Source organism: Mobula birostris, chromosome 1 (assembly GCF_030028105.1).
Source record: "Mobula birostris isolate sMobBir1 chromosome 1, sMobBir1.hap1, whole genome shotgun sequence".
Taxonomy (NCBI): Eukaryota; Metazoa; Chordata; class Chondrichthyes; order Myliobatiformes; family Myliobatidae; genus Mobula; species Mobula birostris.
This window is the reverse complement of record NC_092370.1, coordinates 12,322,219-12,348,755: the sequence shown is the minus strand read 5'-3', so window position 1 is coordinate 12,348,755 and position 26,537 is coordinate 12,322,219. Positions and strand designations below refer to the sequence as shown.

Sequence of the window (26,537 nt, the reverse complement as noted above, 5' to 3'; positions counted from 1 at the left end):
CTCAGTCCAGAGACCCAGTCACTGAGGCTTTCCCCGGTAGGTCATCCCCCTCAGTAGTAGTGTTGTATAATTATTATTGAAAGGAACGGCCACAGGTGTACTCTGCACTGGCTGTGCATTTCCCCTCCTTCTCCTGACAGTCACCCAGTTACCCGTCTCCTGCAACCTAGGGGTGACTACCTCCCTGTAGCTCTTGTCTATCACCTCCTCATTCTCCTGTACCAGTCAATGGTCATCAAGCTGAAGCTCCAGTCCCTTAATGCCTTCTCTCAGGAGTTGCAGCTCGGTGCACCTGGTGCAGATGTGTTTATCTGGGAGACTGCAGGTCTCCCAGACCTCCCACATCCCACATACAGTACACAGCACCACCCCTGGAACCATTCTCACTAAACTACTATGCCCTAACAGATGAGGAATAAACAGGTAAGAACAAAAAGAGAGAAACTTATCAATTACTTTACCTCGCCTAAGCCTGATGAGTCAAAGCCACTATAAACACCGGCAAACTCACAAGAATAGCTGCTCCAAAAATCGCCACTCCATTGACACAGGTTATTTTTACTGGCCCTTTCTAATGAATCCCTCTTGTTGATTGATCACTCCTCACCACAGAGACACTGCCACGGAACTCTGCCTTTAAAATCTTGATCACCGTCCTGATTAAAAGGTAGCTCTTTCCACACACCCCTGACTTTGATTATCCAACTCAGAGAAAACTAGCTGGAAGCTCTGCTTTTTAAATCCTGAGCATGGACATGAGGAAGGTAGCTCTCTCTACGCTTTGCCTCCTACTGATTGATCGCTCCTCAGCTCTCAGAAACTGTCATGAAGCTCTGCTTTCAAAATCCCAATGCCGCCCTGATTAAAAGGTAAATGCTCTTTACACACCACTGACGATGATTGCCCAATGCTTGGCTTCACTTACCAGCTGGTAGCTTGTACTCCTGTCCTTCCCCTTGCTTTGTTGTTCTAGTTTCTTCCCCCAGCCCCCCACTCACTCCTTTCCAGTTCTGATGAAGGTTTTAAGTCTGAAACATCAACTGTTTATTCCCCTCCTTATATGCTGCCTGACCTGCTGAGTTCCTCCAGTATTTTGTGTATGTTAGTCTCGATTTCCAGCACCTTGCAGCATCTCTCGTGTTTAAAATTAGAGCAATCCCCTTCCTTCACCTCCTGTGTTCCTCCAGCATCTGTTTTTTTGCTTTGCTCTATCACCACCACTACCGCAGGAGAATAAAACGCTTACCAACGATCATGTGGTTGCAGGTATCACAGAACGTTGGTTTCTTGAATACGTACTCCAGGAAAGAATGTGTCCTGTTCTCAAGCGGCCGCTGGCTTTTGGTCGGGGTGGACGTTTGACTTGCTGAAACGGGGAGCGGCCCATTGCTGGGGCCGACGCTGGGCAGAAGCTCCACCTGCAGCTTCGTCTCGCTGCTAGTGCGCTGGAAAAAGTTCTCCGCACTCCTGCTCCTCAGACCTTTGGTCTTAAACGACAAGGAACGTTTCAGCTTCTGCAGCTGTAAGGGAATGGAAAAGGTGTTTAGGCAGATGGGAGACATGTCGAGGGTGCAGCCGACCGCCCAGCTGTTCACTGTGGAGCCTCGGAGGTCCAGCTTCACAACTGACACTGACGCAGCGTTATTTTAGCCGTCTCGCTGCTGAAACAGTATCCTCGGCAGGGATCAAATTTCTAGTTTCTCCCACGTGTGTTCAATTAACAAAGAGCAGAATGGAGATGAACAAGTACAGTGTTTCCAAACGAAAATTAGAGCAACACACACAAAATGCTGGAGGAACTCAGATGATCAGGCAGCATCTATGGAGAGGAATAAACAGTCGACATTTCCGGCCAAGATCAGGACTGGAAAAGAAGGATGAAGAAGCCAGAACAGGAAGGTGGGGGAATGGAAAGGAGTAAAAGCTGGCAAGCTGACAACCAATACTTCAATGCCTCTCGTAATCAGTTGACGAGAACGCTTCAAAAAAAATACTTGAGTGTTGATGAAGGGTCTCGGCCCGAAACGTTGACAAATTTATTCCCTTCCGCAGGTGCTGCCTGACCTGCTGAGTTCCTCCATTTTGTGCGCGTTACTTTGGATTTCCAGCATCTGCGGAATCATTTGTGGTTAAAATTAGAGCAATCCCCTTTCTTCACCTCTTACAGGTCACCAATTCTGCCTCCCGCTACCCTGCCATCCATCCATACTAAAGTTTAAAGATTAGCCTTATTTGTCACATGAATTATTGATACACCCGGTGAACTGCATCGTTTGTGTCAACAACCAACATAGTCTGAGGATTGTGCTAGGGGCAGCCCACAAGTGTCCTCATGCTTCCAGTGCCAACCAACATAGCATGCCCACAACTTACTAGCCCTAACTCGTACGTCTTTGGAATTTGGGAGGAAACCCAAGCCACCAGAGGGAACCCACACGATCACAGAGAGGACGTACAAATTTCCTGCAGTGGTGAAATTGAACCCTGATCGCTGGTATTGTAAAGCACTATGCTAACTGTGCCGTACGAGCAGGTCACCAATTTATTCTCCAATGGTGGTTACTGGTCAATGATAGGTAACAGACCTCTGGCAAATAGATTCCTCACATCAAACCCACTGAGGCTTACATAGAAACCTAGAAAATAGGTGCAGGAGTAGGCCATTCGGCCCTCCGAGCCTGCACCACCATTCAGTACGATCATGGCTGATCATCCAACTCAGAACCCTGTACCTGCCTTCTCTCAATACCCCCTGATCCCTTTAGCCACAAGGGCCTTATCTAACTCCCTCATGCCAACCTTCCATCTATGTCCCTGAAACGTGACCACGTGGTACAGAAACTGCACTACGATGGACAGGAAGGCTCCACGAAAGGTGATCAAAACTGCCCAACTTACCACCAGCACCAGACTATTCTCCAACAAGGATATATACAGAAAGGTGCAAGAAAAGGGACAGTGACATCATGAAGGATCCCACCCATCCTGCTCATCGACTGTTAGTCCCACTCCCATCAGGGAGCAGGCTCTGTAGCATCCACGCCAGGACCAGCAGTCTCAAATACAGTTACCTTCCCCAAGTAGTAGGGTTGATCAACACCTCCACCCACTAACCCATCCCCAGCCACCATTAATTTATCATTTCCTGTCAGAATCACCTTACGTACAGACTCTACTGAGTCTAGCATCACTTTATCAACATACAATCAATCTATGTATATAAGACCAGAAGATATAGGAGCATATTAGGCCCATCGAGTCTTCTCTGCCATCATCATGTCTGATCCATTTCCCTCTCAGCCCCAATCTCCCACCTTCTCACCATATCCCTTCATGCCCTGACTGATCGATCAAGAATCTATCTATCAACCTCTGCCTTAAATATACCTAATGACATGGCCCACAGCCGCCGGCGGCAACGAATTCCACACATTCATCACCCTCTGGCGAAAGAAATATAAGTTATCTTAAGGATTTATAATTACTGTGTTTTTTTTAATTATTATTGTGTTCTTTACTTACTGCGTTTTGTATGTGGCATCGGATCCTGAGTAACAATTATTTTGTTCTCAGGAAATGACATTGAACAGTCTTGATTCCTGAATCTAATGCTCTGCTCAGAGGAAGCAGCTGAGGAGCGACCCGTGCAAAGGAAGCTGAGTGCCAACTTCATGGAGATTTCAGACACCATAAGGGCATAGACAAGGTGAATAGTCACAGTCTTGAGTCTTGTTCCCAAGGTAAAGGGAGTCCAAAACCAGATTTTAGATTCAGTAAGTGGTACAGGTGAAAACAACTACAACATTTACAAACAAGAGATTCTGTAGATGCTGGAAATCTTAAACAATGTGCACCAACTGCTGGAGGAACTCAGCAAGTACAGGAGTTGTGATGTGTTGTTGGAGTTGTATAAGATGTTGGTGAGGCCTAATTTGGAGTACTGTGTGCAGTTTTGGTCACCTCTCCACAGGAAAGATATAAATAAGATTGAAAGAGGTAAGAGAAAATTTATAAGGATGTTGCCGGAACTTGAGGATCTGAATTTGATGGAAAGGTTGAGTAGGTTAGGAAGTTATTCCCTAGAACGTAGCAGATTGAGGGGATATTTGATAGAGGTATACAAAATTATAAGGGCTATAGATAGGGTAAATGCAAGCAGGCTTTTTCCACTGAGGTTGGGTGAGACTACAAGTAGAGGTCATGGGTTAAGGGTGAAAAGTGAAATGTTTAAGGGGAACATGAGAGGAATCTTCTTCACTCAGAGGGTGGTGAGAGTGTGGAATGAAGAGCTCAAGTGGTGAATTATGGGTTTGATTTGAAAATTTAAGAAAGATTTGGATAGGTACATGGATGGGAGGAGTCTGGAGGACGATGGTCTGGGTGCAGTAAGAAGGAATTGGGCTAAAGGGCTTGTTTCTATCCTGAACTACTGAATGATTGCTGCATGTATGTCTGTTTGATTTCAAATACAAATGCCTTTCCAATTCAAGCAACAAGCAGCTAGCTCACAATATTCATGGTTTCCTTAGGAGGAATTCTTGCCTGACAAACCATTTGGAATTCTTTAAGGAAATAACAGGCAGGATAGACAAGGGAGAGTCAGTTGATGGTGTTTACTTGGATTTTCAGAAGGCCTTTGACAAGGTGCCACACGTGAAGCCGTTTAACAAGATAACAGCCCATGGTGTTATAGGAAAGATACTAGCGTGGATCGAGGATTTTTAATGGTCTTTATAATTGTTGTTTTTTGTTGCACGGCATGCCCTGACCAAATCACCACAGCAAATTCCTAATACAGCAGATTCCAGTTAATTGGGCCATCGGTCAATCAGGATTCACTTATTTGGGACAACTCTTAAAGAATAAAAACTAATCAAATTAAGATTTACAAGGACGTTGCCTGGATTGGGGAGCATACCTTATGAGAATAGGTTGAGTGAACTCGGCCTTTTCTCCTTGGAGCAACGGAGGATGAGAGGTGACCTGATAGAGGTATATAAGATGATGAGAGGCATTGATCGTGTGGATAGTCAGAGGCTTTTTCCCAGGGCTGAAATGGTTGCCACAAGAGGACACAAGTTTAAGGTGCTGGGGAGTAGGTACAGAGGAGATGTCAGGGGTAAGTTTTTTACTGAGAGTGGTGAGTGCGTGGAATGGGCTGCCAGCAACGGTAGTGGAGGCGGATACGATAGGGTCTTTTAAGAGACTTTTAGATAGGTACACGGAGCTTAGTAAAATAGAGGGCTATAGGTAAGCCTGGTAATTTCTAAGGTAGGGACATGTTCAGCACAACTCTGTGGGCCGAAGGGCCTGTATTGTGCTGTAGGTTTTCTATGTTTCTATGTGAATCAAGAAAATAGGCAGGACTCCCTGCAAAGCAACACACACAAAACGCTGGAGGAACTCAGCAAGTCTAGCAACATCTATGGTTTATTTGAGACACCATGCCTCTTAATTGGGACAGGATTCTGCTGCCAAACAATTATTTAACTAGCCTCAGACACGTGCACTTATATGATTATTAGATACTACACCATGCTTAGAGCAAAAAGTTTTTAAATAGTGTCAGTTGCATGGACTTGTGTTCAAAAAGCAGTGTTTTCAGTCACTGATAGTTGGCGAGAAATAAGCAGCAAGACAATACAGAACTGTTTTGCTCACCGCGATTTCAAGCATTCAGACTTAGAGATGCCAGAAATGGCCAAGAGTATGAAACTATTTCATGACTTCAACAAGTTAGGAACAACAAAGAATTTGAAGGTATCAACAATCATCTTGAATGTTACAATTAAAGGGAAGATTTTGAGGAATCGTTGTAAGCATTGTATGAAGGCAGCCCATTACCTGCACTAGGTGTCTATGCTGATTTTGTACATTTAGTCAATCAAAAGAACATGGCACCCAGTACACTGGATGAATTCCTCTGTCAATAACTATTAGGAACTAAAACAGTTTTATAGTACTGTAGTTGTACTGACAGTCACAAACAAGAAAAAATCTGCAGATACTGGAAATCCAAGCAACAAGCACAAAATGCTGGAGGAACTCAGCAGGCCAGGCAGCATCTACTTTCTTCCACAGATGCTGCCTGGTCTGCTGAGTTCCTCCAGCATTTTGTGTGTGTTGCTAGTATTGATAGAGTTCTAATTTGTTCTGTATTTCATGTAAGTTACTCAGGTAAATGATAGTTTGTCTTTTTTTTTAATATCTTTTTAACTGTTTCCATGAAACTTTGACTAATTGGGACAGCCACTTAACTGGGCCGAAATGTCGTGGTCCTGATGTGTCCCAATTAACCAGAATCCACTGTACATGAAAATGTATGTGGCGGATAAAGTTGACCATTGTTTTAGGAATTTGCTGTGGTGTGTTAGGGTGAAACACGCAACAAAAAACAACATTCAACAACTACAAAGAATAATGAATTATATAAAAAGTTTCATATAACTAAAAAAGCTAATAAAGTTAGAGGTTAAAGTACAGATATAGAATAAGATGTGCATTAAGTACTTAAATACCAGCTTGTATTTAGAATGTAAACAGCATTATAAAAGTGGTTTAAAGTGCTTACAGTGCAGTGCAATAATAGGGGTAATAGATGGCCAGTCGGGGAAGGGCTAAAATACAAATCAGCCCCATGTGGATCGTGCAGCTGTCTGGGGTATTAATAGTTCATAAAATCTGCTGCTCTCGAACCACAAAAGTCCCAAAGGTGCTGGATTATCAGAGTTTTATTATGAAGTTCAAAGGAAATTTATTATCAAAGTACAGATATTTCACCATATACAACCCGGAGATTCATTTTCTTGTGCGCACACTCAATAAATCTATAGAATAATAACCATAACAGAATCGATGAAAGACTGCACCAATTTGGGTGATCATAAGCAATAAATATTGACAACATGAGATGAAGAGTCCTTGAAAGTGAGTCCGCAGGTTGTGGGAACAATGATGGGCAAGCGAAATTGAGTGAAGCTATCCCCTCTATTTCAAGAGCCTATTGGAATGAGAATAGTTGATCAGATTTGACCGCCTAGAGGAAGAAACTTTAAAGATGTCATTAAGTTTTTGTTTTAATAGCCGTTTAGTGCTTTCCACAAGGGAGCTTTCGGACTGGAGCTTGCAGGGTGGGCAGTGCCTGCCTTTGTTTGAGTGTGGCCCATGTATATGAATCTTGAATCTTGTGTCCTGAAGAACCCTATGTGACATGAAACTCCAGACAAGGGAAAGTACAGTGAGCTGTTAATTTATGCAAGCTGATATCAGTTGCCATGCATAGCAACAGTCAGAAGTCAGTCAAATCTCCTCCCAGTACAAATGATGTAAATCTAAAACAATCCATCCTTACTTTGACAAACTGAATTACACAGCCAGAAACATATAAATAGTCCATCTCGTCATCATTGCCAGCTGCTGCTCAGTAAAGGGGCTCCAACAGCTATCTGCTCCTCTAAACAGTTTGTTCATTTCACAGGGTCCAAACCAAAAACCAAAAAGACGTAAATGATAAACACAAGAAAGTCTGCAGATACTGGAAATCGAAAGCAACAGAGTCAAAATGCAGGAGGAACTCAGCAGGTCAGGCAGCATGTCTGAACATAAGAACGTAAGAAAATAAGAAATAAGAGCAGGAGTCGGCCATCTGGCCCGTCGAGCCTGCTCCGCCATTCAATAAGATCTTGGCTAATCTGGCCATGGACTCATCTCCACCTACCTGCCTTTTCCTCATAACTCTTAATTCCCCTACTATGCAACCATCTATACAACCTTGTCTTAAATATACTTACTGAGGTAGCCTTCACTGCTTCACTGGGCAGAGAATTCCACATATTCACCACACTTTGGGAAAAGCAGTTCCTCCTCATCTCCGTCCTAAATCCACTCCCCCGAATCTTGAGGCTATATCCTCTAGTTCTAGTCTCACCTACCAGTGGAAACAACTTTCCTGCCTCTATCTTATCTATCCCTTTTGTAATTTTATGTTTCTATAAGATCTCCTTTCATTCTTCTGAATTCCAGCGAGTACAGTCCCAGATGACTCAATCTCTCCTCATAGTCAACCCGCTCATCTCTGGAATCAACCTCTTATGCACCACCTCCAAAGCCAGTATATCCTTCCTCAAGTATGGAGACCAGAACTGCACGCAGTACTCCAAGTGCGGCCTCACCAGTCCCCTGTACAGTTGCAGCATAACCTCCCTGCTCTTAAATTCAATCCTTCTAGCAATGAAGGCCAACATTCCATTTGCCTTCTTGATAGCCTGCTGCACCTGCAAACCAACCTTTTGTGATTCATGCACAAGCACTCCCAATTCCCTCTGCACAGCAGCACGCTGCATTTTTTACCATTTAAGTAATCATCTGCTCTTTCATTTTTCCTTCCAAAGAGGATGACCTCGCATTTACCAACAATGAAGAGAAATAAACAGTAGACCATAAGACATAGGAGCATAATTAGGCCATTCAGCCCATCAAGTCTGCCCCATCATTCCATCATGGCTGATCCCAGATCCAACTCAACCCCATACACCTCCCTTCTCACCATATCCTTTGATGCCCTGACCAATCAGGAAACGATCAACTTCGGGCCGAAGACTCGGACTGAGACTCTTCTTCAGGACTGAGAATGAAGGGGGAAGATGCCAGAATAAAAAGGTGGAGGGGAGGAAAAGGAGACTAGCTGGAAGGTGAATGGTGGGTAGGAAAGGTCAAGTTGGGTGGAAAAGATCAAGTGCAGGACAGGAAGGAACCTGATAGGAGAGGAGAGTGGACTAGAGGAGAAAGTGAAGGAGAAGGGACCCAGGAGGGAGTGATAAGCAGGTGAGAAGAGGTGAAAGGTCAGTGTGGGGAATAGAAGAGCAGAAAAAGAGGGGCAAGGGTTTAATCAGAAGGAGAAATCGATACTCATGCCGTCAGGTTGGAGGCTACCCAGATGGAATGCAAGGTGTTGCTCCTCCACTCCTCGTCTTGGCACAACACATCGTGGACCGACATTTCAGAACAGGGATGGGAATCAAAGTTAAAATGTTTAGCCACCAGGAAGTTCCGTTTGTGGCGGATGGAGCAGAGGTGCTCAACGAAGCAGTCCCCCAATTTATGACGGGTCTCACCAACGCAGAAGAGGCTTTATAGCACCAACTGTCTATAAGTAGTTTGCATGTTCTGCCTGTGATCCAGTGGGTTTCCTCCAGCTGTTCCTGTCTCTTCCCACATTCCAAAGGTGCATGGGTTAGGGCTCCGAAGTTGTGGACGTGCTACATTGGCACCGGAAGAACAGTGCCACCTGCAGGCTGCCCCTCAGGCTGTTGGTCCTTGACACACACGAAGCATTTCACTGTGTATTTTGATGTTTTGATATGTATGTGACAAAAACAGCTTAATCTTTAATGGTTCCCAACCATTTTCATGCCATGGACCCATACCATTAAGCAAATGGTCCATGGACCCCAGGTTAGGAAGGCCTTCTTTAACACAAGAGATTTAGCTGATGCTGGAAATCCAGAATAACACATACAAAGGCTGCTTACACACGAGACTGCTTACCAAGTTAAGAAACTGTATTACAGGAAAGTTACTAACATGGTTAGAGCTTTGGCTGATTGGTAGGAGGCAGTGAGTGGGAATAAAAGGATCCTTTTCTGGTTGGCTGCCAGTGACTACTGGTGTTCCGCAGGGGTCGGTGTTGGGACTTCTTTTTATGCTGTATAGCAATGATTTAGATGGCCCTGTTGCCAAGTTTGCAGATGATATGAAGATTAGTGGAGGGGCGGGTAGTGTTGAGGAAACAGGTAGGCTGCAGAAGGACTGAGACAGATTAGGAGAATGGGCAAGAAAGTGGCAAATGAAATACAATGTTGGGAAATGCATGGTCTTGCACTTTGGTAGTAGAAATAAATGTGCAGGCTATTTTCTAAACAGGGAGAAAGTCTAAAAATCTGAGATGCAAAGGAACTTGGGAGTCCTTGTGCAGAACACCCTAAAGGTTAACGCAGGTTGAGTTGGTGGTGAGGAAAGCAAATGCAATGTTAGCATCAATTTCAAGAGGTCTTGAATACAAGATCAGAGATGTGATGTTGAGGTTTTAAAAGGCATTGGTCAGGCCTCACCTTGAGTATTGTGAACAGTTTTGGGCCCCTCATCTAAGAAAAGATGTGCTGGCATTGGAAAGGGTCCAGAGGAGGTTCACAAGGATGATTCCGGAAATGAAAGGGTTATCGTACGAGGAACGTTTGATGGCTCTGGGTCTGTGTTTGCTGGCATTTAGAAGAATGACGGGGGATCTCATTGAAACCTTTCAAACGTTGAAAGTCTGAGACAGAGAAGATGTGGAAAGGATGTTTCCCATGGTGGGGGAGTCTAAGACAAGAGGGCACAACCTCAGGATAGATGGGCGCCCTTTCAAAATAGAGATGCAGAGAAATTTCTTTAGTCAGAGAGTGATGAATTTGTAGAATTTGCAGCTGTGGAGGCCAGGTCATTGAGTGTATTTAAGGCAGATATTGATAGGTTCTTGATTAAACACGGCATCAAAGGTTATGGGGAGAAGGCCGGGGAATGGGATTGAGGAGAGGAAGAAAGGATCAGCCATAGTTGAATGGCGGAGCAGACTCGATGGGCCAAATGGCCTAATTCTGCTCCTATGTCTTATTGTCTTAAAGTACTCAAGGAACTCAGTGGATCAGGCAGCATCTATGGAGAGGAATAAAGAGACGACATTTTAGTCCTGATGAAGGGTGCTGGCACAAAACATCAACTGTTTATTCCCAGCAAATATAATTTATCTTTGGTAAAAGTTAACATACCATTTGCCCTCCTAGTTGCTGGCCTTCAAGCACTTGCATCCCCTTGAACATTCACACCATCTCATAGCTCACCACTTATCGTACATCCTGATGATCTGTTATGCTCTCCCAAATACACAACTTCAATACCTTTCCACATTATATTCAACCCATGATCTTCTCACTTAGCTTGTCATTATCCTGCTGAGTTGTCTTAGTGATCCTTCTTCGTATTCACAATACAACTTAGCTTTACACCCCTCCATCTTCTTATCATCCACAAATTTTGCCACAAAGCCAATTCTATCAACCAAATAATTGACAAACAATGTGAAAAGTAGCAATCCCAATTCTGACCCCTGAGGAACACCACTAGTCACTGGCAGCCAACCAGAAAAGGCCCTTGTTATTCCTACTCACTGCCTCCTGCCTGTCAGCCATTCCGCTATCCATGCCAGTATCTTTCCTGTAACACCATAGGATTTTATCTTGTTAAGCAGCCTCACGTGAGGCCCTTATCAAATGCTTTCTGAAAATCCAAGTAAATGACATCTACTGCCTCTCCTTTGTCCACCCTGTTTGTTACTTCCTTGAAGAACTCTAACAGACTTGTCAGGTAACATTTCCCTTTACAGAAACCATGTTGACTTTGACTTATTTTATCATTAGTCTCCAAGTACCCCAAAACCTCTTCCTTAATAATAGAGTCTAACAATATCCCAACTACTGAGGTTAGGCTAACTGGCCTATAATTTTCTTTCTTTTACCTTCCTCCCTTCTTCAAGAGTGGAGTTACATTTGCAATCTTCCATTCCTCCAGGACCATGCCAGAACCTACTATTCCTCCGGGACCATGCCAGAATCTTCCATTCCTCCAGGACCATGCCAGAACCTACTATTCCTCCAGGACCATGCCAGAATCATCTAATCCTCCAGGACCATGTCAGAATCTTCTAATCCTCCAGGACCATGTCAGAATCTTCTAATCCTCCAGGACCATGCCAGAATCTTCCAGTCCTCCGGGACCATGCCAGAATTATGTCAGACCATGACTAGTTGTACTTGTATACTTAGTAAGGTGGCCAGTGAGTGTATGTTGTGAAATGTGTTGTTTTTGCAGCAACAGTACAGGCAGCACATTAAAAAAAAACTAAGTTTCAATGAGAAATAAAAAATAAATAAGCCCATTAGACATAGGAGCAGAATTAGGCCAATTGGCCCATCGAGTCTGCCTTCCCATTCCATCAAGGATGATTTATTTTTCCCTCTCAGCCCCATTTTCCTGACTTCTCACTGTAACCTTTGAGGCCCTTACTAATTAAGAACCTATCAACCTCCGCTTTAAATATATCCAATGACTGGACCACCACAGTCATCTGTGGCAATGAATTCCACAGATTCACCAGCTTCTGACTAAAGAAACTCCCCCTCATCTCTGTTCTAAAAGGATGTTTTTATATTCGGAGGATGTGCCCTCTCGTCCTAGACTCTCCCACTACAGGAAACATCCTTTCCATGGTCACTCTATCCAGGCCTTTCAATATTTGATAGGTTTCAGTGAGATACATACCTTCATTCTATAACGTAGTTTTCATGATTGGGAATGACATCAGTTTTGTACAGAAGAAATGGGTAGGTTTTACAGACCTATTTCACAGAATTACAGAATGCTATTCGTTGTTTTTTGATGTTACACAGTAGAATAAATTTTCCAGTGAACCTGGTAAGCTCCACGTTGTCAGCTGAAATGGAATCAGGTGGATTTCTGGTGGAAAGCAGGAACCAGGATCCCACTGTGTGAGACAGAGTGCAAGTACATGCGCTTGGTGAACTAAATGCCCAACCATCAGATTCTCCAAATCATCGGATCCCAGATTTTCCTGCCAGTTTCACACAGCAATATCTACCAAAGGAGGTGTAAGACACTGCCCAGAAGGAGGCAATGGCAAAACACTTCTGCAGAAAAACTGGCCAAGAACAATCATGGTCATGGAAAGACCACGATCGCCCACTTCATACAACACAGCACATGACCAACGAGCTAAGTGTTCATGGGTTCATTGTCTGTTCTGAAATATAATAGCAGATGAGAAGAAGCAGTTCCTAAAACATTGAGTGTGTGTCTTCAGACTCTTGTCCCGGGTGATGAGGGTCCTTAATGAGAGATACCAGCTTCTTGAGGCTTTGCCTATTGAAGATGTCCTCAATGTAAGAAAGACAATTCCCCATGATGGAACTGGCTGAGTTTGCACTCTCTATCTATTCGTCAATTCTCAATCCATAGCGATTCGAACACCATCTTGTGAAAATCTTAATAGACCACATTCACCAGTATCTCATCTTTACACTAATCCAATCCTCAAAAAAATTCCAATTAATTAATTAATAGGATCAGTGATAACATCACTTCCTTGCTGACCATCAACGCATGCACACTCAGGGATGCATGCTTAGCTCTATTGATTGTGTAGCTAGGTACAGCTTAAATAGCTGTACATTTGATGATGACACTCCTGTGGTTGGCAGATCACAAATGGTGGTGAAGAGAATACAGGAGTGAGATGGATCAGTCACTACCACCATGGAGGAAGAGGTACAGGAGCCTGAGGAACCACACTCAATTATTCAGGAACAGATTCTTCCTCTCCACCATCAGATTTTCATATGGTCCATGAAAACTACCTTGTTATTCATCATAAACTCAAGAGATGCTGGAAATCCAGAGCAACGGACACAAAATGCGGATGGGTGGATGAGCTCGACCACGAGATCCAATGGCCAGGAAGGCGGTTCTGCAACGCCTCATAGAGAACAAAGGGCATGACAAGGCACAGGAGAAGTCATGGTCATCCACTGTAACCGAGGAAGACCCCAGTTTGTCTCGGCTTCTCATGGCACCGGGCCAGGACTTCCGAAGTCGCGAGAGTGGAACTGCCCCCCAATGCAATGACTTTTCCATCTTAAACGTTCTCCCGCACGAGTTTCCTGTCATTGTTGGATACAACAGACAACCACCAGTTCTCTACTTGAACCACTACCATGAACACAACCTCCTTATTTGTCTTTTGCTTATTTATTTTTGTAACCTATGGTAATATTTTATATATTATGGACTTCAGAATATTAGTCAGTGATAATAAACTTGATCCTAACTTCAATACCACTCATCTTACCAGACCAGAACAGACCCACACACAACACACACAAAATGCTGGAGGAACTCAGTAGATCAACAAATACAGAGTTGACGTTTTGGGCTCAGACCCTTCATCAGGACTGGAAAAGAAGGGGACAGAAGCCAGAATAAGGGGGTGGGGGGAGGGAGAGGAATACAAGCTAGAAGGTGATAGGTGAAGGGAAGGATGAAGGGGATTGGTGGAAAAGGTGAAGGGCTGAAGAAGAAGGAATCTGATAGGAAAGGAGAGTGATCCATAGTCATAGTCATAGTCATACTTTATTGATCCCGGGGGAAATTGGTTTTCGTTACAGTTGCACCATAAATAATAAATAGTAATAGAACCATAAATAGTTAAATAGTAGTACGTAAATTACGCCAGTAAATTATGAAATAAGTCCAGGACCAGCCTATCGGCTCAGGGTGTCTGACCCTCCAAGGGAGGAGTTGTAAAGTTTGATGGCCACAGGCAGGAATGACTTCCTATGACGCTCTGTGTTGCATCTCAGTGGAATGAGTCTCTGGCTGAATGTACTCCTGTGCCCACCCAGTACATTATGTAGTGGATGGGAGATATTGACCAAGATGGCATGCAACTTGGACAGCATCCTCTTTTCAGACACCACCGTCAGAGAGTCCATAGGAGAAAGGGAAAGAGGAGGGAGCCCAGGAGCAGGTGAGCAGACAGAAGAGGTGAGATGGGAGAAAGAGTGGGGAATAGAAGGAGGGGGAAATTACTGGAATCAATGTTCATGCCTCAGGTTGGGGGCTACCCACACAGAAAACGTGGTGTTGCTCCTCCAACCTTACTGCACCATTTAAATGCCTTTGGTGTGCTCTTCGGGCCAGATGTTGGAGAACTGGGAGACCCAGAGTCTCCCAGGAAACTACATCTGCGTGAAGTGCATCCGGCTGCAGCTCCTTGAAGACCGTGTTAAGGATCTGGAGCAGCAACTGGATGATCTTCAGCTTGTACAGGAGAGCGAGGAGATAATTGATCAAGGTTACAGGGAAGTCGTCACCCTGAAGCTGCTGGAGGCGAGTAGCTGGGTGACCATCAGGAGAAATGGAAATAGACAGTTAGAGCAGAGCACCCCTGTGGCCATTCCCCTCAAAAACAAGTGTACCGCTTTGGATACTTTTGTGGGGGATGACCTCTCGGGAGAATGTCATGGCGACCGGGTTACAAGCACTGAGCATGGGTCCGTGGTGCAGAAGGGAAAGAGAGAGGAAAAAGGGGTAGGGGATTCAGTAGTGAGAGGAACAGACAGGAGATTCTGTGGACGTAATGGGACACCCGGATGGTATGTTGCCTCTCAGGTGCCAGGGTAGGGACGTCTCAGATCGTGTCCACAACATTTTGGGGAGGGAGGAAGGGGGAGCAGTCAGATGTCTTGATACATATTGGTACCAATGACATAGGAAGAAAAAGTAATGAGGTCCTGAAAAGAGAATTTAGACAGCTAGGTAGAAAGCTGAGAAGCAGGACCTCCCGGGTAGTAATTTCTGGATGGCTGCCCGTGCAACGTGCCAGTGAGGGTAGAAACAGGATGACTTGGCAGATAAATGTGTGGCTGAGAAGCTGGTGCAGGGGGCAGGGCTTCAGGTTCTTGGATAATTAGGATCTCTTCTGGTGGAGGTATGACCTGTTCAAAAGTGACAGTTTGCACCTGAACCCAAGGGGGACCAATATTCTCATGGGCAGGTTTGTTAGAGCTGTTGGGGAAGGTTTAAACTAATTTGACAGTGGGGTAGGAACCAGAGCGAAGGGACTCAGGATAGGACAGATGGTAAAAAAAAAGTAAAGATAGCATGCAATCAGACTGTCAGGAAGGGCAGGCAGGTGATGGGACTTATTGCAGCCAACAGGCTGAGTATCAAATCATTAGGGATGCAGAATCAGAAAGGATAGCAAATACAGTACTCAAGGTGTTGTATCTAAACGTGTGTAGTATAAGAAATAAGGTGGATGATCTTGTTGTAATATTACAGGTTGCCAGGTATGATGTTGTGACCATCACTGAATCGTGGCTGAAGGACGTTTGTAGTTGGGAGCTGAATGTCTAAGGTTACATGTTATATTGGAGGGATAGGAAGGTAGGCAGAGGGGGTGGTGTAGCTCTACTGATAAAGAATTGCACCAAATCAGTAAAAAGATGTGACATAGGATCGGAAATTGTTGGATCCTTGTGGGTTGAGTTAAGAAACTGCAAGGGTAAAAGGACGTTGATGGCAGTTATATACAAGCCTCCCAACAGTGGCTGGGAGGTGGACCACAGGTTACAACAGGAAATAGAAAAGACAAGTCAAAAGGGCAATGTTATGGTAGTCATGGGAGATTTTAACATGCAGGTCGATTGAGAAAATCAGGTTGGTATTGGATCTCAAGGAAGTGAGTTTGTTGAATGCCTAAGGGATAGCTTTTTAGAGCAGTTTCTCGTTAAGCCTTCTAGGGGATCAGCTATACTGGATTGGATGTTATGTAATGAACCGGAGGCAATTAGGGAGCTCAAGGTAAAAGACCCCTAAGGAACCAGTGATCACATTATGATTGAGTTCAACTTAAAATTTGATAGGGAGAAAGTAAATTTGAAGTAGCAGTATTTCAGTGAAGTAAATTACAGTGGTATGAGAGAGGAGTTGACCAAAGTAAATTGGAAGGAGCTGCTGGCAGGGATGACAGCAGAGCAACAATGGTGTGCGTTTCTGGGAAAAATGAGGAAGGATAGGACACACATATTCCAAAAATGAAGAAATATTCAAATGGTAAAAAAAGTACAACCATGGCTGACAAGGGAAGTCAAAGCTATTGTAAAAACAAAAGAAAGGTCATACAGCAAAGCTAAAATTAGTGGGAAGATAGAGGATTAGGAAGTTTTTAAAAACCTACAGAGAAACTAAAAAAAATCATTAAAAGGGAAAAGATGAAATATGTAACTAATATCACATTGGACAGTAAAAGTTTTTTCAAGTTAAAAATAAAAGAAAAATGACAGTGGATATACAAACGTTTGTAGGACTGCTAGAAAATGAGGCTGGAGAAATAATAACAGGGGACAAGGAGATGGCAGATGAACTAACTGAGTATTTTGCATCAGTCTTCACTGTGGAGGACACTAGCAGTATGCCTGATGTTGTAGTGTGTGAAGGAAGAGAAGTGGGCGCAGTTACTGTTTAAGAGAAAAGATGCTCAAAAAGCTGAAAGACCTAAAGGTACATAGGTCACCTGGACCAGAGGAACTGCACCCTAGTGTTCTGAAAGGGGAAGCATTATAGATTGTGCTGGCATTAGAAATGATCTTTCAGAAATCATGGACTCTGGCATAGTGCCAGAGGACTGGAGAATTGCAAATGTCACTCCACTCTTTAAGAAAGGAGGAAGGCAGTAGAAAGGAAATTATAGACCAGTTAGCCTGATCTCAGTGGTTGGGATGATGTTGGAGTCAGTTGTTAAGGATGAGGTGATGGAGTACTTGGTGACACAGGACAAGATAGTACAAAGTCAGCATGGTTTCCTTGAGGGAAAACCTTGCCTGATGAACCTGTTGGAATTCTTTGAGGAGATTACAAGTAGGATAGATAAAGGGGATGCAGTGGATGTTGTATATTTGGACTTTCAGAAGGCCTTTGACAAGGTGCCACACATGAGGCAGTTTACCGAGTTAAGAGCCCATGGTATTACAGGAAAGTTACTAACATGGTTAGGGCATTGGCTGATTGATAGGAGACAGCGAGTGGAAATAAAAGGATTCTTTTCTGGTTGGCTGCCAGTAACTAGTGGTGTTCCGCAGGGTTCAGTGTTGGGACCTCTTTTTTTTATGCTGTATGATTTCAATGATTGAATAGATGGCTTTGTTGCCAAGTTTGCAGATGATACGAAGATTGGTGGAGGAATTGTTGTTGGTGGAGGGATTGGTGGAGGAAACAGGTAGAATTCAGAAGGACTTAGATAGATTAGGAGAATGGGCAAGAAAGTAGCAAATGAAATACAATGTTGGAAAATGCATGGTGATGCACTTTGGTAACAGAAATAAATGTGCAGACTATTCTCTAAACAGGGAGAAAACTCAGGAATATGAGATGCAGAGGGACTTGGGTGTCCTTGTGCAGAACACCCTGAAGGTTAACTTGCAGGTAGAGTCGATGGTGAGGAAGGCAAATGCCATGTTAGCATTCATTTCAAGAGGTCTAGAATACAAGAGCAAGCATATGATCTGAGACTTTATAAGGCACTGGTGAGGCCTCACTTTGAGTATTGTGAACAGTTTTCAGCCCCTCATCTTAGAAAAGATGTGCTGGCATTAGAGAGGGTCCAGAGGAGGTTCACAAGGATGATTCCAGGAATGAAAGGGTTATCATACAAGGAACGTTTAATGGCTCTGGGTCTGTACTCACTGGAATTCAGAAGGATAAGGCGAAGTCATTGAAACTTTTCGAATGTTGAAAGGCCTGGAGAGAGTAGATGTGGAAAGGATGTTCCCCATGGTGGGAGAGTCTAGGACAAGAGGGGACAGCCTCAGGATAGAGGGGCACTCTTTCAAAACAGAGATAAGCAGAAATTTCTTCAGCCAAAGGGTGGTGAATTTGTGGAATTTGTTACCATATGCAGCTGTGGAGGCCAGGTCATTGGGTGTACTTAAGGCAGAGATTGATAGGTTCCTGATTGGACATGGCATCAAAGGTTACAGGGAGAAGGCCGGGAACTGGTGTTGAGGAGGAGAGAAAAAAAGGATCAGCCATGATTTAATGGTGCAACAGACTCAATGGACCAGATGGACTAATTCTGCTCCTATGTCTTACGGTCTAAACTGACAGTGGCCCCATCGTAGCAGTGGAAGAGGCCAAGGACTGACATCAAAGTTGCTGGTGAACACAGTAGGCCAGGCAGCATCTCTAGGAAGAGGTACAGTCGACGTTTCAGGCCGAGACCCTTCGTCAGGACTAACTGAAGGAAGAGTTAGTAAGAGATTTGAAAGTGGGAGAAGGAGGGGGAGATCTGAAATGATAGGAGAAGACAGGAGGGGGAGGGATGGAGCCAAGAGCTGGACGGGTGATTGGCAAAGGGGATATGAGAGGATCATGGGACAGGAGGCCCAGAGAGAAAGACAAGGGGGGGGGAACCCAGAGGATGGGCAAGGTGTATAGTCAGAGGGACAGAGGGAGAAAAAGGAGAGTGAGAGAAAGAATATGTGTATAAAAATAAATAATGGATGGGGTACGAGGGGGAGGTGGGGCATTAGCGGAAGTTAGAGAAATCAATGTTCATGCCATCAGATTGGAGCTTACCCAGACGAAATATAAGGTGTTGTTCCTCCAACCTAAGTGTGGCTTCATCCTTACAATAGAGGAGGCCGTGGATAGACATGTCAGAATGGGAATGGGATGTGGAATTAAAATGTGTGGCCACTGGGAGATCCTGCTTTCTCTGGCGGACAGAGCGTAGGTGTTCAGCAAAGCGGTCTCGCAGTCTGCGTCGGGTCTCGCCAATACATAGAAGGCCACATCGGGAGCACCGGACGCAGTATATCACCCCAGCCGACTCACAGGTGAAGTGTCGCCTCACCTGGAAGGACTGCCTGGGGCCCTGAATGGTGGTAAGGGAGGAAGTGTGTAGCACTTGTTCCGCTTACAAGGATAAGTGCCAGGAGGGAGATCAGTGGGGAGGGATGGGGGGACGAGTGGACAAGGGAGTCGCGTAGGGAGTGATCCCTGCGGAAAGCGGGGGGGTGGGGGAGGGAAAGAAGTGCTTAGTGGTGGGATCCCGTTGGAGGTGGCGGAAGTTACGGAGAATAATATGTTGTACCCAGAGGCTGGTGGGGTGGTAGGTGAGGACCAGGGGAATCCTATTCCTAGTGGGGTGGCGGGAGGATGGAGTGAGAGCAGATGTCCGTCTGGGTAGCCTCCAACCTGATGGCATGAACATTGACTTCTCTAACTTCCGCTAATGCCCCACCTCCCCCTTGTACCCCATCCGTTATTTATTTTTATACACACATTCTTTCTCTCACTCTCCTTTTTCTCCCTCTGTCCCTCTGACTATACCCCTTGCCCATATGCTGGGTTCCCCCCCCCCCCCCCTTTTGTCTTTCTCCCTGGGCCTCCTGTCCCATGATCCTCTCATATCCCCTTTGCCAATCACCTGTCCAGCTCTTGGCTCCATCCCTCCCCCTCCTGTCTTCTATTATTTTGGATCTCCCCCTCCCCCTCCCACTTTCAAATCTCTTACTAACTCTTCCTTCAGTTAGTCCTGACGAAGGGTCTCGGCCTGAAACGTCGACTGTACCTCTTCCTAGAGGTGCTGCCTGGCCTGCTGTGTTCACCAGCAACTTTGATGTGTGTTATTTGATGTGTGTTGCTTGAATTTCCAGCATCTGCAGAATTCCTGTTGCTCAAGGACTGATATGTTGGAATGGGTCCACGACCAACATCACTAAAACTTATTATTTGTTCCTGATATTGCTGTGTGAAACTGGCTGAAAATCTAGGATCTGATGATTTGGAAATTCCGAAGATTGGGCATCCGGACTCTCCACCTCACACACTGGGGCCCTAGTTCCTGCTTCTCACCAGAAATCCGCCTGGTCCCATTTCCCCTGCCAACTTGGCACTTACCAGGTTCACTCACTAGAGAATTTATACTTATACTGCAGAACATCTGAAAGCCATGAATAGCATTCTGCAATTCAGTAAAATAGGTCTGTAAAACCTACCCATTCAGCACATGGTCTGCAGTTTGACAGCTTAGTGATCCAATACTTTAGTACAAAAATCTTCTTTCCCTAGGTCTCCTGTCCCATGATCCTCTCATATCCCTTTTGCCAATCAACTGTCCAGCTCTTGGCTCCATCCCTCCCCCTCCTGTCTTCTCCTATCATTTCGGATCTCCCCCTGCCCCTCCCACTTTCAAATCTCTTACTAGCTCTTCTTTCAGTTAGTCCTGACAAAGGGTCTCGGCCCAAAACGTTGATTGTACCTCTTCCTAGAGATGCTGCCTGGCCTGCTGCGTTCGCCAGCAACTTTTATGTATGTTGCTTTACAAAACTGATGTTGTTCCAAATCACGGACATGACTTCATAGCACTTTAGAAGAATCTCACTGATGGTAGGGGTATGGAAGGCTATGGTCCCAATGCAGGTCAATGGGAGTAGGCAGTTTAAATAGTTCAGTATGAACTTGATGGGCTGAAGGGCCTGTTTCGGTGCTGTTCTACGGCTCTATAAAACCTATCAAATGTAGAGAGAATGTTTCCTCTGGTGGGTTGGGGGGGGGGGGCGGTCTAGGATCGAAGGGCACAGCCTCAGAATAGAGTAGAGATGAGGAAGAATTTCTTTGGCCAGAGGTATAAATCTTTGGAATTCATTGCCACAGAAGGCTGTGGAGGCCAGGTGATTGGGCATTTTTAAATCAGACATTAATAAGTTCTTGATTAGTCAGGCCATGAAAGGTTATGGGGAGAAGGCCGGAGAATGGGGTTGAGAGGGATAATAAATCAGCCCTGATGGAATGGAGAAGCAGACTCGATGGGCTGATTGGCCTAATTCTGCTCCTATATGTTATGGTATGGTCTTAGAGCACATCTGGCTACATCTCTGAAGAGAAAACAGTTAATGCTTCATTTCAGTGACCACAAGGTTAGGGAGAAGGCAAGAGAAGGTGTTCACAGCTATATTAAAAAAAAAATCAGCCATGATAGAGTTGTGGAGCAGACTTGATGGGCCAAATGGCCTAATCGCACTCCTGTGCCTTATGGTCTTCTGTCTTTCTAGCTTTGCAAGGCCAAATCAGACACAATTACTGCAGACACAGTGTCCCATTTAACAGAAAAGATTTGCTGACTTTCTCAGCAATTTGGCCGTGCACTTCTACAGCGATAATGCAGTCTCTTCTACATTGTGCAATCTGTTTTGTCTTGACTACTTCATTCACACGTACATCGGAACACACAGTGAACTGCGCTGTTTGCATCAACAACCAACACAGCCTAAGGATGTGCTGGGGGCAGCCACACAACGCAGTGCCAACATAGCACGCCCACAGAATTCAGCCTCTGGGCCTCCAGCAGACTTGCAGAAATCAGCCTCCAATTTCCCAGTGAATTCGCAGATCCAGAGATTCAGCCACTGGACTCGCTGACTTCGTCTTCAAAGTCCAAGACACCACTCACCAAACTTGCACCACGTATGCTCACTCGCCGTTTTGACAGCACAATTTTCTTCTAATTTTATTTAGCGGTACAGTGCGGAATGGAGCCTTCCATCCAAACAAGCTAGGCTGCCCAGCAACCACTTACTTAACACCAGCCTAATCACAGGACAAGTTGACAATGACTCTTTAACCTACTAATCAGTACATCGTTGGACTTTGGGAGGAAACCAGAGCACCCGGAGGAAACCTCCGCAGTACAAACTCCTTACAGAGAGTGGCGGAAATTAACTCTGAACTCCGGAAAGCCCCGGGCTATTATAGCTACGGTACCATGGTGCCTTTTTTATGCATTTTAATGGACACTTTCTCGTCTTAAAAACTCCCACTTGAAACTGGGTTTATTCTTCGTTCCTTGTCGTGACATTGTCCTACTTCCGTTCCAAATAAATCAAAACTCAATCTTGTTCCACACTGTCTACTAAATTTAATTTTGATCCCTTTGCGGGTGTGCTAATTTTGCAGAATGAGGATAAATCCTGGTTTATTTCAGTTACTGACCTTACTCTAATTGAAGTCGACATAGTTGTTTCTGGGTGTACAGATGGGATTTACAAAGGATAAAGGTCCATTTCTCAGTTGGATCAATAGTGCTTCAGCTCTGCTAATGAAAATACTTCATAATAATAATAATAATAATAACTTATTTATAGAGCACTTTTCATACAGACGATGTAGTTCAAAGTGCTGTACAATGGGGCATGAAAAAATGAAAGACAGGAAGCTGTTAGTTCAAAGCAAGGTTAAATAAATGGGCAACACACATCAAAGTTGCTGGTGAACGCAGCAGGCTAGGCAGCATCTGTAGAAAGAGGTGCAGTCGACGTTTCAGGCCGAGACCCTTCGTCAGGACCCTTGTTGTTTGTTAAATAAATAGGGTTTGAGCTGGTGTTTAAAATTGTCAACTGAGTCTGCATCCCTTTTAATTTTAGGTATCGAGTTCCACAGTTAAGGAGCGTAGCTCAAAAATAAAGCTAACCTGCTTTTTTAACAGTCCTGATGAAGGATCTCGGCCTAAACTGTCGACTGTTTATTCATTTCCACAGATGCTGCCTGACCTGCTGAGTTCCTCCAGCATTTTGTGTGTGTTGCTTTCAATTTCCAGCATCTGCAGATTTTCTTATGTTTGTAACCTGTAACCTCATTTGAGGGAGATTGTTTAAATTGAAGAGACCGGCAGAGGAAGACCTGAGAGCCCGAGCAGGATTTTAAAACGAAAATCATTCCTGATGTACTCCGGTCCCAGGATTGGGAAAATGCTATCAATTACAATCTGATTGTTTCTGTTTTCATCATGACAATCTTGTTCTAAATTTTAAGTTTTCTGACTGCTACCATCACGGGCACAGCCTTCCCACCAGAGGGGCTGGTTCCTCAAGTAGGAGGTATCCATCATTAATGGCCTTGCCTCCTTCTTATAAGCACCATAAAGGGAGGTACAGGAGCCTGAAGACCTACCCTCAACGTTTCAATCAGGAAGTGTTACCAAAAGCCTGAACAAGAAGAGAGCTGATGTCATCAATCAGGAAACAGCAGCTGGAACTAAGGGACATTGTATTGAGGAAAGAGAAGCTCAAACATCTTGCAGTGACAGGAAAAAATGATGGAAGAAAAAAGTCACAGTCTACAGCACATGACATTCATGAGTTACATCAAGTAATGGACAGGCAAAAGTTTTGAAGAGCTTATTAGAACTTCTCAGATTAAAACCAGATGGATGACCATGACCACCCACATCATATGACACAGCACATAATGATGATGATGTGTAAAGATTTGAACTGTATGAACAGTATGCAAGACAAGCTTTTCGCTGTGTCTCAGTATATGTGACATTAATGAAGCAATTTCAATTCCTACAGTTATAACATGACATACCAAGTCTATGACTGTCAATCTAGATATATGGCAGAAGTTTCAGATACTTTAAAAGTTCTGTGTGTTTCCTGAAGGACCAGAATTTATAGAACTGACAAAAAGCAAGTCCTTAAATGTAACTGTGGACACGGCCAACTTGTTGGCATCTCCAACATCTAATTTTTTTAAAATTCAATGACAAAATTTGAAGTGGCTTTTTAAAATGATCTCTAGATATCTCAGTACTTAATATAGAATTAGTTTCTTCTTTGTGCAAATAAAGTACTGATTGCCCTTTTTTGGTTCCAATAGATCAAAACTAAATAGAATAGAATAATAGAATTATCCACGGCCTCCTCTACTGTAAAGATGAAGCCATACTCAGGTTGGAGGAACAACACCTTATATTCCGTCTGGGTAGCCTCCAACCTGATGGCATGAACATCGACTTCTCTAACTTCCGCTAAGGCCCCACCTCCCCCTCGTACCCCATCTGTTACTTTTTTTTATGCACACATTCTTTCTCTCACTCTCCTTTTTCTCCCTCTGTCCCTCTGAATATACCTCTTGCCCATCCTCTGGGTCTCCCCCCCCCTTGTCTTTCTTCCCGGACCTCCTGTCCCATGATCCTCTCGTATCCCCTTTTGCCAATCACCTGTCCAGCTCTTGGCTCTATCCCTCCCCCTCCTGTCTTCTCCTATCATTTTGGATATCCCCCTCCCCCTCCAACTTTCAAATCCCTTACTCACTCTTCCTTCAGTTAGTCCTGACAAAGGGTCTCGGCCTGAAACGTCGACTGCACCTCTTCCTACAGATGCTGCCTGGCCTGCTGCGTTCACCAGCAACTTTGATGTGTGTTGCTAGAATTACAAATAAATGCTTCGGCTGATACGAGGAGGAGGCATAGTTTTAATGTGGAAGAAAGTATGGGGGTGGGGGTGGGGGTGGGGGTGGGTGTCAGAGGTAAGTTCTTTATCAGAGAGTGGTGGGTGCATGCAGTGCCCTGCCAAGGTAGGTGGTAGAAGTGGACAGCTACTTAGGGGTAGCTATCCCCTTGTTTCTCTCTCTCTCCTTTTTCTCCCTCTGTCCCTCTGACTATACCCCTTGCCCATCCTCTGGGCTTTTTCCCCCCCTCCCCCTTTTCTTTCTCCCTAGGCCTCCTGTCCCATGATCCTCTCATATCCCTTTTGCCAATCACCTGTCCAGCTCCTGGCTCCATCCCTCCTCCTCCTGTCTTCTCCTATCATTTTGGATCTCCCCCTCCCTCTCCCACTTTCAAATCTCTTACTAGCTCTTCTTTCAGTTAGTCCTGACGAAGGGTCTCGGCCCGAAACGTCGACTGTACCTCTTCCTATAGATGCTGCCTGGCCTGCTGTGTTCACCAGCAACTTTGATGTGTGTTGCTTGAATTTCCAGCATCTGCAGAATTCCTCGTGTTTGAGCTACTTAGGGGTATTCGATAAACTCTTAGACACATGGATGATGGAAAAATGGGGGGGCTACGTAGGAGGGAAGGGTTAGATTTATCTTAGAGTAAGGTTGGCAGAACATTGTGGACCGAAGGGCCTGTACTGTGCTGTAGTGTTCTACGTTGATAGCGCAACAATGGATACAGAGTTTGGCCGGTTGCTGTACATAGCTGAGGGGAAAGATGATGCAAACAGAAATAGTTTGGTTGTAATGCTGGGTTGGTCAAAGGGATGAGGTAGGTGACTTCAAGTGGAAATGGAGGAATATGTTTACATTTAGGGATAACAGGGGTGTACGGGGTGTCCAAGGAGGGACAGCACCTCTGGTGAAGGGGCTTGTGGTGTCAATTCTGGGGCAGCTCATTCACCATTGGTCCCTATCAGATACTCAGCTCTCACCTATGGTCCTAAGTAGCTGTATGTATGCACACACCCTGTTACACTACTTCGACAGACAGGCTAAACCAGATGACTGTAGCCAGTGGGCTTCATACCCTGTTGAGTCTGCAACATGCCTATCCAAGCATGTGAAGTCATCTCCAGCGGACTAAGCATATGAGGTCAACAGTGAGAGCTGACAGCCAAGAAGGCAACACTTTGTGGAGAGCGAAGGATGTGACAAGACACAGATGAAATCATGGTCATCCACTACAATCAAGGATAATCCCGCACCCAGAGTTCCGCAGTTAAAAGAGTGAAACTCTCCCAGTGCGATAGCCTTTCCATTTTAGAAGCTCTCCTGCACAGGCATACGGACGTTGTTGGATACATAAGACAACCAACCATAGGGATAGAAGCTGCTTTGTTAAAAAAAAAACAGACAAAAGAAAATACAAGCAAAAAGCAAAAACTTCACTTCGAATGTATATAGAAGGGAGGATACATCCCGGCTTAGTACGGCAAATGACCTGCACATGACCACAAGAAACCGCACTGAGCTGTGGATGCAGTTCAGTTCATCCAGCCTCCCTTCTATGGACTCCGACTACATTGGCTTGGTATAATCAAAGACCCCTCCCGCCCCAGACATACTCTCCTCTCCCCTCTCCC

General features: G+C 44.7%; 1 protein-coding gene across 4 annotated transcripts in view; it reads right to left on the bottom strand.

Annotated features, from left to right (window-relative positions):
- Nucleotides 1-26,537, bottom strand: part of stac (SH3 and cysteine rich domain) — a 180,082-nt gene that overhangs the window by 138,003 nt on the left and 15,542 nt on the right. For all 4 annotated transcript variants that reach the window (XM_072252510.1, XM_072252503.1, XM_072252527.1 and 1 more), the window contains exon 2: nt 1,247-1,520. In XM_072252510.1, the coding sequence (XP_072108611.1) occupies nt 1,247-1,520 (274 nt within the window). The remainder of the gene's footprint in view (nt 1-1,246; nt 1,521-26,537) is intronic.